Source organism: Leucoraja erinacea, chromosome 10 (genome assembly GCF_028641065.1).
Source record: "Leucoraja erinacea ecotype New England chromosome 10, Leri_hhj_1, whole genome shotgun sequence".
NCBI lineage: Eukaryota > Metazoa > Chordata > Chondrichthyes > Rajiformes > Rajidae > Leucoraja > Leucoraja erinaceus.
The window spans coordinates 15,348,421-15,363,601 of record NC_073386.1 but is presented as its reverse complement, the minus strand read 5'-3'; the positions used below and the strand labels follow the sequence as shown (position 1 = coordinate 15,363,601).

Below are 15,181 nucleotides of genomic sequence, written 5' to 3'. Positions count from 1 at the left end.
TATCATGAATGCATTTGCTTTGAACCTGGAAGGCTACTATCCCTGGCCGAGACATTCCTGAAGGAGGTCAATGGGAGCTTGAGCAGCAGCAGGGCCCCAGTGATACAATTGATGGGCAAGCCCTGTGAACAAGCACTGCTCACAAATCCCTCCTGGAAATCTTTAGACAGATGGCAAGGCAATGTCCTCATCTTTTTGTATGTCAATTCTTCTTATAGAGTCCACATACAAGATTAGAAGTTGTTCAGCCAGAGCTGAACACACTTCTCGGCATCTGCATACAATGGTGTCTGTCTTGCGCTTCTTGTGCGTGGTGGTGGAAACAGGGCCGCGATGTTCAATTTCCATGTCAATTTCCTTCCATGTCAGTGTTATTATGGATAATCAATGCTTCTGAATAACCAGCATTCAGAAACTTTAAAAAACTAATATCAATGAAATTATCAAAATATTTAAAAAATATTAAAATGACTGAAGATATCTTAAAACAATTAATTAAAAAAGATGTACAGATATATTTACATAAGAAACTTTACTTTTTCTTACCATTCTTCCCTGCAGCAGTATAACTTATATTAAAATAAATGGGCTCTTTAGCTTTTCCAAGGAATAATCTGTAGCAAAGTCCAAAAGCAAATTCCACGGTGTAAATGCTTGTGATAGTGCTAGCAAAATTTGACGAGTAATTCTGGGAGTGTTGCATTCTAGATTGTAATCTTGTCGCTAAATGAGGAACTGTCAGGATTTTCCAGGAAAATCTGGGCCTCTGTGTCAAAAAGCTAACTGTAACTGGCAAATTTAAAAAGGGACGCATTGGTGATCATTTTCTAATGTTTTATAGATTCAGGATCAGTTCCTGTGGATTGGAGGGTAGCTAATGTTATCCCACTTTTTAAGAAAGGCGGGAGAGAGAAAACGGAATTATAGACCAGTTTGCCTGACGTCGGTGGTGGGGAAGATGCTGGAGTCAATCATAAAAGATGAAATAGTGGCACATTTGGAACTATGAGGAGGATGCTATGAGAATGCAGGGTAACTTGGACACGTTGGGTGAGTGGGCAGATGCAGTTTAATGTGGATAAATGTGAGGTTATCCACTTTGGTAGCAAAAACAGGAAGGCAGGTTATTATCTAAATGGTGTCAAGTTGGGAAAAGGGGAAGTACAACGGGATCTGGGGGTCCTTGTTCATCAGTCAATTAAAGTAAGCATGCAGGTACTGCAGGCAGTGACGGAATCGAATGGCATGTTGGCCTTCAAACAAGAGGAGTTGAGTATAGGAGCACAGAGGTCCTTCTGCAGTTGTACAGGGCCCTAGTGAGACCACACCTGGAGTATTGTGTGCAGTTTTGGTCTCCAAATTTGAGGAAGGATATTCTTGCTATTGAGGGAGTGCAGCGTAGATTCACAACGTTAATTCCCAGGATGGCGGGACTGTCATATGCTGAGAGAATGGAGCGGGTGGGCTTGTACACTCTGGAATTTAGAAGGATGAGAGGATATCTTATTGAAACATATAAGATTATTAAGGTTTTGAACATGCTAGAGGCAGGAAACATGTTCCCGATGTTGGGGGACTCCAGAACTCGGGGCTACAGTTTAAGAATAAGGGGTAAACCATTTAGAACGAGACGAGGAAACACTTTTTCACACTGCCTCAGAGGGCGGTGGAGGCCGGTTCTCTGGATACTTTCAAGAGAGAGCTAGATAGGGCCCTTAAAGATAGCGGAGTCAGGAGATATGGGGAGAAGGCAGGAATGAGGTACTGATTGTGGATGATCAGCAATGATCACATTGAATGGCTCGAAGGGCTAAATGGCCTACTCCTGCACCTATTGTCTATTGACTGCTGGGGCTCTACATTCAGGGATCTCAGCCGCATTTCCAGATGAGACAGAGGTTCACGAGTAACTCTTCAACCCTTGTCTATTGATTTTGGTGCACCTGATGTGGCTTTCTTAACATCAACGAGACCAAAAGTAGACTAGGTGACCCTTTCGCCGAACACTTGCATTCAGTCCGTCAAGAATCTTCTGTTACTCCCATTCCCATACTGACATTTCTGTCATTCCTCCCCACCATTGCCAGAATGAGGCCACATGAGATCTGGAATTCCATATTCCACTTGGATAGCTTACAACCCAATGGAATGAACATCGAACTCCTCTATTTCAAGTAATATCCTCCCTACCCTTCCTCTTTCCTGTGCCTCTCCCCACCCCAACATGCACATATTTATCCTATTATCTCCCACTTCCCAGTCACCGTGCTCCTTTCCCCTCCATTGTACATGCAAGTCTGATCCCTGTTCCCAAATTCTCTTTAATCACCCTCCCCCCCCTTACATTTCATATCCTTGTCTCCTTGTCTCTAGCCTTTCTAACTTGCTCCACACATCTCACCATATCCACCTATCACTTGCCAGGCTTTGCCCAACCCTCACCTCACTGTTCCAGCATTCATTCAGCCAGAAGAGCTCCGATCCAAAACATCATCTGTCCAGTCCCATCACTGACCAGTCCCTTCAACAGCCTGACCCGCTGAGTTCCTCCAGCACTTGTGTTTTGCACAAGATTTTAATATCTGCAATTTCTTCTGCCTCTATATAAGAGTGAGAACTAGGCAAGATACTAGGGGGTGCTGTTGGAACTTGGATCTGTATCCCACCAATACTCAGCAGGGAGAAGTTCATTTTGGTCACCAGTGCTAAATGGGTGAGAGAGCATTGGTGATGTTTTTACTCACCATGCAACAATTGTGTCTATTGACCTTAACACAAATCATCTTTGGGAAATGAGCAGTTAATACACCCGTTTAGTGCCTGCAACCAAAGCCAAATGTTTCTTCCGTCGATTCAAAGGAGAGGTGATAACTGACATAAATTGGAAGGGGTTGAGTGGGGGGTGTTCATGCATTTTTAATTGTTGAAAAATTAGGCATGGGAATGGGTTACATTGTAGCTCCACAACTTGGGGTGAGATCATATTTAGTCAATGAAGTCAATAATCTGTAAAAAAAATATTCAACTCAAAATGCTTTCTAGTATTTAAATTTACATAGCGACCAAAATGTTGGATTAAATGATTACTTCATTTTAATTTCAACGGGTAGAAAAATAGGTTAAAAAATCCCCAATGAAACCACATTGTATAAAACCCGATTATTGAACTTTATTAACATCAAGACTCTTCCAATGATGATATCATTTATCAACAAATAGAAAACAGACTGTGTATACAACAGAGTAACCCCTACAGCAATATGCATACACAAGGTAAAAATGAACTTGTTCCAAACAATTTAACCCCTTCAAATCAGGTTACGGTCGATGTCATTCTGATTGATTGATTATATTTGGCATTCATCTACCAGCTTTCCCTATTCCACACACAGTCTCCCTCCTGCATGAGCTCCATAGATTACAGAAGATTATACCTTCACAGAACATCAACCCACCATAATAGGTCTCTGGAAAGTTCAGGCTATTTGTACTTAGGTTTGACTCCCACAGAATAATCATTGTGAAACAGAGAACAACCAATCTGCTTGGTGAGGAACAAGGGTTGGTGTCCGTAGCTCTTCTCTGGGTATGTGATTGGAGGTTTGTAGCAAGGGCACTGCAGTGTTTACATCAAATTGGTTGAAATCCAGTTTAAATTCATCTCCAACAGATTGAACAGAATATTAGGTATTGTGTATTTTTCTAACTTTTTTATTTTTTTAAAACAAGGAAAGGATCAAATCGGTCATTTTAAGAAACTGTACAAAACCAAAATGTATCCTTGTTTTTTTTATTAAATTCATCTAACAGCACCAGGCTCCTGCTTTATTCAATATTAATAGTTTGTATTGTACGATATCTGAAGAGAAGACACTTTCATTTGAGAGATTAAACTTCTGGTTGATTTGTCTATCCCTAGTAGAAGATCAGCAGCTATAATCAGAACAGTGGTTAAGATTCCAGTCACCAGGATTAAATACAGAACTGCACTAAAATGGGCAGCTCTGTTGCAAACATAAGGTACTTTTAAAATCAGCAGAAAGAATATAAAAATTGAACTGATTACAAAATAAAAAGACATTTACAACATAAGGGATTCGGATTTGCCTGAAAAAAAAGACCAATTTCAAAGAAAGCTTTATAAAATTGTCAATGGCACCCCATTTAAAACCCCAAAATAAATTGATCCAATGTACTTCCACTAAAATTATAATAAAAAAGGGAATCTCATGCACAATAGAAAGGACTTGAAATTTGTAAATTATTATCCCATTCATTTGGAATTAACGCAAGTCAGCTTAGTTCCTGATCAGTCCAAGAATCATGATAGAATTTCTGAGTTGCTGATATCATTACATCTTTGACAACTCACTGTACAGGATAACTGAACAATGATTAGGTATATGGCTCGAAAAATCATTTTCTGGGTCCTGAAAGTCACAAATTCTGATTGGGTGCTAGAAGTTACGTTGCATAGTGATCAAAGCTTCCAAGGTACTCCAGTGCTGCTCGGTAACATAACTGGTACTGGTCCTGTGGGAAAGATACAGAGCCATCTTCAGTACATATGTTTATTGCACTGTGCCAGCATTCAAAATTGAACAGAAGAATTAAATATTATTGAAGGTTAAATAGTATTCTGTAAAATACATTAAATATTATTAAATGAACCTCAATAAAATACAAGTGTTAAAATATAATAGTCAAATACACTTCTAAAGACACATGAACATAATCTCCCATAAGTCATGATTGTACTGATATAATAATATACTGCTCACAAAGTAATAATGTACTGCTTTGTGGTCATAATACAAACTAAAATGTGATAATAGTTTTTTGTAGAAGCTTTTCAGTTTTTTTTGCATTAACAAGGAATTAAATTGAGCAAATATGTTACTGTGAAAATGTGTAACAAATACAGTAACAACCTTTGTTACTCCTTACAAAATTATACTTATCAGCAGCATATGCTGTGAATAAATGGCCACTGTGATAATTGAGGCTCTTTCAGCAGAGATCAGCAGAGCTGCAACCTTCCCTCCATTGATGAACTGTACACTGCAAGGGCCAGGAAGCGAGCGGGCAAGATCATCTCTGACCCCTCTCACCCTGGCCACAAACTCTTTGAATCATTTCCCTCTGGAAGGTGACCCCGGATTGTCAAAGCTGCCACAGCCAGACAGAAAAACAGTTTTTATCCACGAGTAGTTGCTCTACTCAACAGCCAAAAATCTGTAGCCTCCCTTTGATCTGATATTTTGTTGGTTCACATGCTTGATTAATGGTGTTTTATCATTAATGTTTTATTATTATTAATGTTTAGTGTTTTCTGAGTCATTCGTAAATGTCACTGTATGTCATGTTGTTACTTGTGGGTGGAGCACCAAGGCAAATTCCTTGTATGTGAATACTTGACCAATAAACTTACTTACTTAATAATCAAGACATAAATTAATCTAGAGTGAGTAGGCCATTTGGCTCATCTTGCCTGCTCCATCTTTCAAGAGGATCACAACTGATCTTTCACCTCAGCACCACTTTCCTGCACTAATCCTATATCCCTCAATATACATACAATTATAGATCTTCATCTTCAACATACTCATCAACTGGATCTCCAAAGTCCTCTTAGGTAGAACATTTCAAAAATTCACTGCCCGATTGAATACATTCTTCCAAACACAATCCTGAACCTGTCAAGCCTCTGAAGAAGTTGTTATTTTCAACAGGATTTTTTTTTCTTCTTCAAAACCCAAGAGCGAATATGACCAGCCTGTCTGTTTGAGCTCCCCACTTTTGGAATCGTTCAGATGTGGTCTTAATGTCTAACAACCAGATCTTCTTGAGCATTGTTGAAGCTGCTCTCATAAAGCAGGTGGAGAATATTCCATCACACTCTTGACTTCAGCCTTGTAGATGGTGGATAGGCTTTAGGGAGGAGGAGAGTTCTTAACCACAGGAATCCTAGTTTTAGACCTGTTCTTGCAACAATTCGAGTTCAGTTCCTGGTCAATGATAACCATTGAAATAGCGTTGGGGGGGATTCAGTAGTGGCGATACTACTGAATTTGAAAAGCAAAGAAATAAAGTAATTTACTATCGTGCTACCTATGAAGTTAGCTAGGCAATTTTTAAATTATTTTTTACTAGCAATGATTAAATACTGCACCTCTGTCTGAACCATGGCGGGTCGCTGTGTTCGTAAGGTCTTCACTGTTTGAAACATGTCCACAACTCCCTCATATCTCATCCGTTCCAGGACAATGCTCAGTGTAATGAATACTCCTGTTCGTCCCACACCAGCGCTGGAACACAGGAGAAACGTATTTCAGACTTGAACAATGACGTATATTTCAAAAGAGTTTTATTTAATTCTGTTCTGCAACAATTACTCTCCAGGATTTTCTATGATTTCAGAGTATACAATTTAAGGAAAGTGCACATAACAGGAATTAAATAGGTTCATTTACAAAACATTACAGTAAATTCATTCATCCGTACAGTTGAATTTATCATTTTTTCTGAAAAACACCAACTTATTCACCCTTACCTGCAGTGCACAGTAATAGGTCCATCCTGGCCAAACTGTTCTTTCGTCTTGTGTACTTGACCAATGAAGTCAATGAATCCTTCTCCTGTTTTTGGCACTCCTTGCTCAGGCCAGTCAATAAAATGGAATTGTCGGATCGTTCGAGACTGCCCATCCTATATTAAAAAGAATGGGGCATATTTCTAAATACTGTGTAAACCAAAACACATTTTAATTTAAATTGTAAGACCATAGGACATAGGAGCAGAATTAGGCTATTTGGTTCATTGAGTCTATTCTGCCATTCAATCCTGGCCGATTTATTTTGCCCTCTCAACCCCCTTTCTTGCCTGTTTAATACACAATGACAAAAATGATTTTCCCTCTCAAAGAGTACAGATCAAGACAGAAAGTAAGACTGAATCAGTAAAGTTAGTTACTATAAATTGTTCCCTCTCCAGATGTATAGAACATAATTAAGGTGTATCATAGAAACAGGACTTAGAAAGTCTTTAACATAAAAAACCTGCAACATGCCATGAGCATTGTAAGTGTAAACCTCAGCCTTATCTGCATGACTACACACATGACCCAAGCCCAATGTACTGCACTAAATAAGAGTTTTCTCTGCAATATCCTGACAAGGTGAGAATTCTTAAAACAGTTTCCACTTTCCACTGGACAACTAATGCAGTAAAATCTTTTGGGGGCAGGATATGCTCGAGGGTAGCATTAGGCACCTCTAATGGCCCTAATCATTGAGGCCGAAATTAGGCATTAAGGTATGGATAGTGGATCTGGAGCCCCCTTCCACCAAGTCTCGCAATGAGGAATGTTCATTTCCTCAATGTTCACTGTTAGATCCATGGCCAAGTCGTGGCCTGCAGTTCCTTTAAGCGTCCTGCAATGTTTGCAAGCAATGCACTTATGGAGGAAAAGCGTGAGGCACAATGACTGTACATTTGGCTTCAAATTGTGCACATACAGCAGCCTGCTGAGAGGATTGCACCACAATTTCTCAATGTAACCTTGCGAATGAATGGTATTCTCAAACTTGTTTAGTGATTGGATATTGCGTAGCACACGGATATCTTATAAAGAGCAACAGAATTGCGAGGCCACCGGATGTACTGAGATAGATTATTGCATTTAGCCAAATATCTTGTCATTCATTATCAGAATATATTTTTGTTTCCAATTTGAAAAAAACCCCCCCATAAAATATTGGACACTTAGCAGTATATTTGTTTTTATTTTATAAATCACTATCAAGAAAACAAGTAAAATAACTAATACTTCACTATTATACTGCATGTCAACCAGCAGTTATTTTTACCATCACAAGCAATATTATTATAACACTGCCACTTCCACAAAGAATACGCGTTTCCATGGTAACATGATATTGTCACACTATTTTAGTAAAAGATTACATTGATCATCTGTGAGCAGCCTGCATGCAGTAAAATGTTGGCAGCTACAATTAAAATTTCAAAAAGTACATGACCACATAGAGAGCATGTTCACGCCTAGGGTATGGGCAGAAAGTAGATGGGTGACCACCAGGAAAGGGAGTTGGCAGAGGATACAGCAATACCCTGTGACCACCCCCTCGACAACAGGTATGCCCTCTTGCATTAGAGGGGTTAACCCTTACCATCAGAGGAGAGCAGCAGCACAGATCTGTGCCATCAAGCCGGGCTATGATTCTGTGGAGCAAAAGAGACTCCAGGATGGCATGTTGCCTCCCTGGAGCAGCTGCAGAACATTCTCAAGGGGGAGGAACAAACAGCCGGAAGTCATTGCGCACGTTGGCACAAATGACATACCGTATTTCCCCACAATGAAAACGCTGTTTTTTTACCCCAAAAAAAAGGTATGAAAACTCACCTGCGTCTTGGAGGCCAAAGGTTAGGTTGTGAGCCAAGAAAGATAGACTTGACTATCCCTCGGTACAGCAACATCAAGATGAATGTTGCTGTATTGGGGGATAGGCAAGTGTATCCCTCATTGCTGGCAGCTGATGGGAAGCGGGTGTAAAAGGACAGGGACAGGCCGCTGGGGGGGGGGAGGGGGGGGGAAGAGTCCCTTTCACAGCTTGTGGGAGTCTGGCCCGGGTCAGCATGGGCCGGAGTGTTGAGAAGGAGAGGGTTGGGGATTCAGCCAGCAACTCACTCACTCACCTCTGCCGCGGCATTCCAGGGTGTGGCGCCACCTCATAGTGGCCGGGGAGTGAAGTAGCTTGGGTGACTGCGAGCGGCTGCCGAGACCGGCCAGCGGAAGCGGCCACCACCTCAGCGCCTTCTGCCGGCCCGCTCACCTCTGGCAGTGCTCTCCGTCTGAACACCTCTCCCCTGCCGCTCGCCGGCCTCGCTTCCCGCAAATCATTAAATTTCGACTGCCGCCGGGGAGAGAAGTAGCTCAGGTGGTTGCGAGCGGCCGCTAGGATCAGGCAGCGGAACCGGCCGCCACCTCAGCGCCTTTTGCCGGCCCAGGGATGCTGTCCGATCCCGGCAACCGCTCCAGTTTTGGTACAACTAGTCCTTATGTTTGAATTTCTTAGTTCATTAGCGCTCCCGTTTATCCCACCATCTCTCCACCCGCCATCACCCTCCACCCCCCACCAATTCAGTCATACAGAATGGAGATGATCTGGAAGCCTTGGGCAATTTGAATTGCCACTTTCTTTATTTTTATTTTTTATTTTTATTTTTTTGAGCATGAGAAATTCTATGTCCCGCCAGTCTTTTTTCATAATTTAGCAACTCAAAATGGGGGTGCGACTTCATTGCCGAAAATACGGTAGGTAGAAAAAGTGATGAGGTTCTGCAGAGTGAATAAAGGGAGGTAAAAAGGTTAAAAAGCAGGACCTTGAAGCTAGTCATCAATGGATTACTCCCGAAGCCACATGCTGGTGAGGTTAAGAACAGGAAGATAGCACAGATGAATTGTGGCTGAGGAGTTGGTGCAAGGGATTTTTTTTAGACCATTGCGTCTCCTCTGGGGCAGAGATGACCTGTACAAGAAGGACGGGTTGCCCTTGAAATGGAGGGGAACCAATATCCTGGCAGGTAAGTTTGCGACTCGGGATGGGAAAAAGCAGCCTACCAGAGGACTGGGAGAAATTCAGAGTCCAGCAGAAGAGGACAAAGGGTTTAATTAGGAAAGGGAAAATAGATTATGAAAGAAAACTGGCAGGGAACATAAAAACTGACTGCAAAGGTTTTTATAGATATGTGAAGAGAAAAAGATTAGTTAAAACAAATGTAGGTCCCTTGCAGTCAGAAACAGGTGAATTGATCATGGGGAACAAGGACATGACAGACCAATTGAATAACTACTTTGGTTCTGTCTTCACTAAGGAAGACATAAACAATCTGCCGGAAATAGCAGGGGACCTGGGGTCAAATGAGATGGACGAACTGAGTGAAATCCAGCTTAGCCGGGAAGTGGTGTTAGGTAAATTGAATGGATTAAAGGACGATAAATCCCCAGGGCCAGACAGGCTGCATCCCAGAGTACTTAAGGAAGTAGCCCCAGAAATAGTGGATGCATTAGTGATAATTTTTCAAAACGCTTTAGATTCTGGAGTAATTCCTGAGGATTGGAGAGGTAGCTAATGTAACCCCACTTTTTAAAAAGGGAGGGAGCGAGAAAAACGGGGAATTACAGACCAGTTAGTCTAACATCGGTTGTGGGGAAACTGCTAAAATCAGTTATTAAAGATGGGATAGCAGCACATTTGGAAAGTGGTGAAATCATTGGACAAAGTCAGCATGGATTTATGAAAGGTAAATAGATATAGATGTAGATATGCCATTTATTGTCACTATACATGTACAGTGAAATTGAAAGCTGCTCGTACTCAGTGCATACATATAATTTAGTACAAAAAACAAGAAACAGAAAAACAAAAAACAGAAGGGGGGGGGGGGGGATGGGGGCACAAATTCTGCGGCACTATATACATATATACAGATGGAAGTCCGGGTGTTGGGCTGTGAAGTCAGTGCATGTGTGAATTTGAATTAAGAGTAGTTATAATTTTCGGAAAGCAACTATTTCCGAGTCTATTTGTCCTTGATTTGATGCACCTATAGCGCCTTCCAGAGGCGGATGGGAGCTGTCTTTGATGATCTTCTGACGAATCATGTCTGACGAATCTTATAGAATTTTTCGAGGATGTAACTAGTAGAGTGGATAAGGGAGAACCAGTGGATGTGTTATATCTGGACTTTCAGAAGGCTTTCGATCAGGTCCCACATAAGAGATTAGTATACAAACTTAAAGCACACGGTATTGGGGGTTCAGTATTGATGTGGATAGAGAACTGGCTGGCAGACAGGAAGCAAAGAGTAGGAGTAAACGGGTCCTTTTCACAATGGCAGACAGTGACTAGTGGGGTACCACAAGGCTCAGTGCTGGGACCCCTGCTATTTACAATATATATTAATGATTTGGACGAGGGAATGGAATGCAACATCTACAAGTTTGCGGATGACACGAAGCTTGGGGGCAGTGTTAGCTGTGAGGAGGATGCTAGGAGGCTGCAAGGTGACTTGGATAGGCTGGGTGAGTGGGCATATGCATGGCAGATGCAGTATAATGTGGATAAATGTGAGGTTACCACTTTGGTGGCAAAAACAGGAAAGTAGACTATTATCTGAATGGTGGCCGATTAGGAAAAAGGGAGATGCAACGAGACCTGGGTGTCATGGTACACCAGTCATTAAAAGTAGGCATGCAGGTGCAGCAGCAGTGAAGAAAGCGAATGGTATGTTAGCATTCATAGCAAAAGGATTTGAGTATAGGAGCAGGGAGGTACTACTGCAGTTGTACAGGGTCTTGGTGAGACCACACCTGGAGTATTGCGTACAGTTTTGGTTTCCTAATCTGAGGAAATACATTCTTGCCATAGAGGGAGTACAGAGAAGGTTCACCAGACTGATTCCTGGGATGTCAGGACTTTCATATGAAGAAAGACTGGGTAGGCTCGGCTTGTACTCGCTAGAATTTAGAAGATTGAGGTGGGATCTTATAGAAACTTACAAAATTCTTAAGGGGTTGGACAGGCTAGATGCAGGAAGATTGTTCCCGATGTTGGGGAAGTCCAGAACAAGGGGTCACAGTTTAAGGATAAGGGGGAAATCTTTTAGGACCGAGATGAGGAAAACATTTTTCACACAGAGTGGTAAATCTCTGGAATTCTCTGCCACAGAAGGTAGTTCATTGGCTATATTTAAGAGGGAGTTAGATGTGGCCCTTGTGGCTAAAGGGATCAGGGGGTATGGAAAGAAGGCAGGTACAGGATACTGAGTTGGATGATCAGCCATGATCATATTGAATGGCGGTGCAGGCTCGAAAGGCCGAATAGCCTACTCCTGCACCTATTTTCTGTTTCTATGGTATAAACTAGATAGCCAGGGTAATGGAATACAATGCTGAATTGAGGCATTTGACAGGCTGGAAATTGGCACAGAAGGTGTTGAAAGCAAGTTCAGTAGACAGGATAGGTAGGAACAGGGAATCAGGACAGTTGGTTTAAGTTGCATTTACTTCAATGCGAGAGGCCTGACTAAGTCGGATGAAGTCAGGCTGTTAATTGGTACATGTGATTGGGATGTTGTAGCTGCTTACAGAATCTTCGCTATGGCAGAGACTGGCTGCTTAATGTTTCAGGTTAAAGGTTCTATGGTCGAAACAGAAGTGGGGGTAAAAATAGTGTTACTTTATTGATTGAGAATGTCAGGGCAGTAGTCTGAGATTGTATTACTGATGGTTCATTGAATTATATGAGGTTAGGGAAACAAGTAGAGTAGCTATGGAAACTATGAGATTCAAAGAAGAGGAAGTACTGACACTTTTGAGAAATATAAAAGTGGATAAGTATCCACTTATCCACAGGATATTCCCTAGGACATTGAGGGAAGTTAGTGTAGAAATAGCAGGGGCTATGACAGAAATATTTCAAATTGTCATTAGAAACGGGAATAATGCCGGAGGATTGGCGTACTGCGCATGTTGTTCCATTGTTTAAAAAGGGGTCTAAGAGTAAACCTAGCAATTATAGACCTGTTAGTTTGACGTCAGTGGTGGGCAAATTAATGGAAAGAATACTTAGAGATAGTATATATAAGCATCTGGATAAACAGGGTCTGATTAGGAACAGTCAACATGGATTTGTGCCTGGAAGGTCATGTTTGACTAATCTTCTTGAATTTTTTGAAGAGGTTACTCGGGAAATTGATGAGGGTAAAGCAGCGGATGTTGTATATATGGACTTCAGTAAGGCCTTTGACAAGGTTCCTCAAGGAAGGTTGGTTAAGAAGGTTCAATTGTTTGGTATTAATGGTGGAGTAGCAAGATGGATTCAACAGTGGCTGCATGGGAGATGCCAGAGAGTAATGGTGGATGGTTGCTTGTCAGGTTGTAGGCCAGTGACTAGTGGGGTGCCACAGGGATCTGTGTTGGGTCCACTGTTGTTTGTCATGTACATCAATGATCTGGATGATGGTGGATTAGTAAGTCTGGGTTTCAGCAACTAAGTTACAGAGAAAGGTTGAACAAGTTAGGGCTTTATTCTTTGGAGCGCAGAAGGTTAAGGGGGGACTTGATAGAGGTCTTTAAAATGATGAGAGGGATAGACAGAGTTGACGTAGATAAGCTTTTCGCACTGAGAGTAGGGAAGATTCAAACAAGGAGACATGACTTGAGAATTAAGGGACAGAAGTTTAGGGGTAACATGAGGAGGAACTTCTTTACTCAGAGAGTGGTGGCTGTGTGGAATGAGCTTCCAGTGAAGGTGGTGGAGGCATGTTCGTTTTTATCATTTAAAAATAAATTGGATAGTTATATGGACGGGAAAGTAATGGAGGGTTATGGTCTGAGCGCAGGTATATGGGACTAGGGGAGAATACGTGTTCGGCATGGACTAGAAGGGTCGAGATGGCCTGTTTCCGTGCTGTAATTGTTATATGGTTATATATGGAGGTTATATGGATGGAGCTGATAAATAAAAAGATGATGATCTTCTCGTTGGGGGTGTACTATGGGCCCAAATAGTCAACTGGAATAAGAAGTGCAAATATGCTGGGAGATTGCAAGCAGCTCTTGAGACTAATAAAGTTATCATGGCAGGGAATTTTAACTTTCCCAATATAGACTGGGACTGCCTTAGTGCCAAGGGCTTAGACAGAGTGGAATTTGTCAAATGTGTTCAGTAAAGTTTCCTTAGGCAATATGTAAAGAGATCTACATGGGAGAAAGCAAAAGTTGACCTACTGTTAGGAATTTGAACCGGCCAAGTTTACTTTAGATGTTGAGATACAGCGCAGAAACAGGCCCTTCGGCCCACCGACCAATGATCACCCCATACACTAACATGATATTACACAAGGGGGATAATTTTATCGATGCCAATTTTCCTACAAACATTTATGTCTTCGGAGTATGGGAAGAAACCGGAGCACCCGGAGAAAACCCACGGGTCACCGAGAAAGTACATACTCCATGCAAACAGCACCCATAGTCCGGATCGAAGTCTGGTCTCTGGCGTTGTAAGGTAGCAACTCTACCGCTGCACCACTGTGCTGCCCTAAAAGTGATTGAAGTGTCAGTGGGAGATCCTTTTAGGATCAGTGAGCACAGTTCTTTTAGTTTTCAATTTAATGTCAAGATTGGCCCTCAAGTTAAAGTTCTGAATTTGGGCATGGCCAACTATTAAACATGAACTTTTTAGTTAAAACTAAACTGGATGTTAGTGGGCAAAGGGACTTGTGGAAAGTTGGATGCTTTTAAAAGTGTGATTGTAATCATGCATGTTCGTGTCAGAGCGAAAGGTACGGCAGTTGGGAGAAATGAAGCCTGGATGAAAAGAGAAATTGAAGCTCTGGTCAAGAAAAATGAGTGGGCAAGAAGGAGTGGGCAAGCACCAGGTATAGGTAGCTTGGATCAAGTGTATATGTGGAGGAGTTTACGGGGCTGAGGAGCACACTTAAGAAGGTTGTTACCGTGGAGAAAAGCGTTAAGGCAAGAGAACTTGGGACACTTAATGGAGATGTCTTGAGGACAGTCCATATTACGGACAAGGAGGTATTGTATGCCCTCAAGCACATGAAGGTAGGTAAATCTCCCAGGCCTGATCAGATACACCTAAGGACGCTCTGGGAAGCTAGAGAAGAAATTGCCTGAGCTCTGGCTGAGATATGTGAACCATCATTAAACACTCGTGAGGTGCCAGATGACTGGAGGGTGGCTAATGTTGTGCCTCTATTTAAGAAGGGCTGCAAGGAAAAGCCTGGGAACTATAGACCAGTGAGCCCAACAACTGTGGTAGGCAAGTTACTGGAGAGCAGTCTGAGGTAAAAGATTTATATGCAATTGGATAGATAGGCTGATTATGGATATCAACATGATTTTGTATGTCTTACAAATTTGATTGTTTTTTGAAGGGGTAACCAAAAAGGTTGACAAGGGCAAGGCCGTAGATGTTGTCTACATGGACAGCAAGGCCCTTGATAAGGTTCTGTGTGGTAGGCTGCTGTGGAAGGTTAAATTGCATGGTATCCAGGATGAGCTTAGCTAACTGGATGCAGAATTGGTCTCATGGAAGGAGGTAGAGGGTGGCTGAAGACTGCAAGCCTGCGAAGA

At 41.9% G+C, this 15,181-nt stretch overlaps 1 protein-coding gene across 8 annotated transcripts in view; it reads right to left on the bottom strand.

Annotated features, from left to right (window-relative positions):
• Window positions 1–3,144: 3,144 nt before the first annotated feature.
• ptprfa (protein tyrosine phosphatase receptor type Fa) overlaps window positions 3,145–15,181 on the bottom strand; it is a 321,092-nt gene continuing 309,055 nt past the window's right edge. For all 8 annotated transcript variants that reach the window (XM_055641521.1, XM_055641525.1, XM_055641524.1 and 5 more), the window contains 3 exons: window positions 6,554–6,708; window positions 6,173–6,308; window positions 3,145–4,533 (listed from right to left, as the gene is read on the bottom strand). In XM_055641521.1, coding sequence (XP_055497496.1) covers window positions 4,465–4,533; window positions 6,173–6,308; window positions 6,554–6,708 — 360 coding nt within the window. In that variant the 3' untranslated portion in view covers window positions 3,145–4,464. The remainder of the gene's footprint in view (window positions 4,534–6,172; window positions 6,309–6,553; window positions 6,709–15,181) is intronic.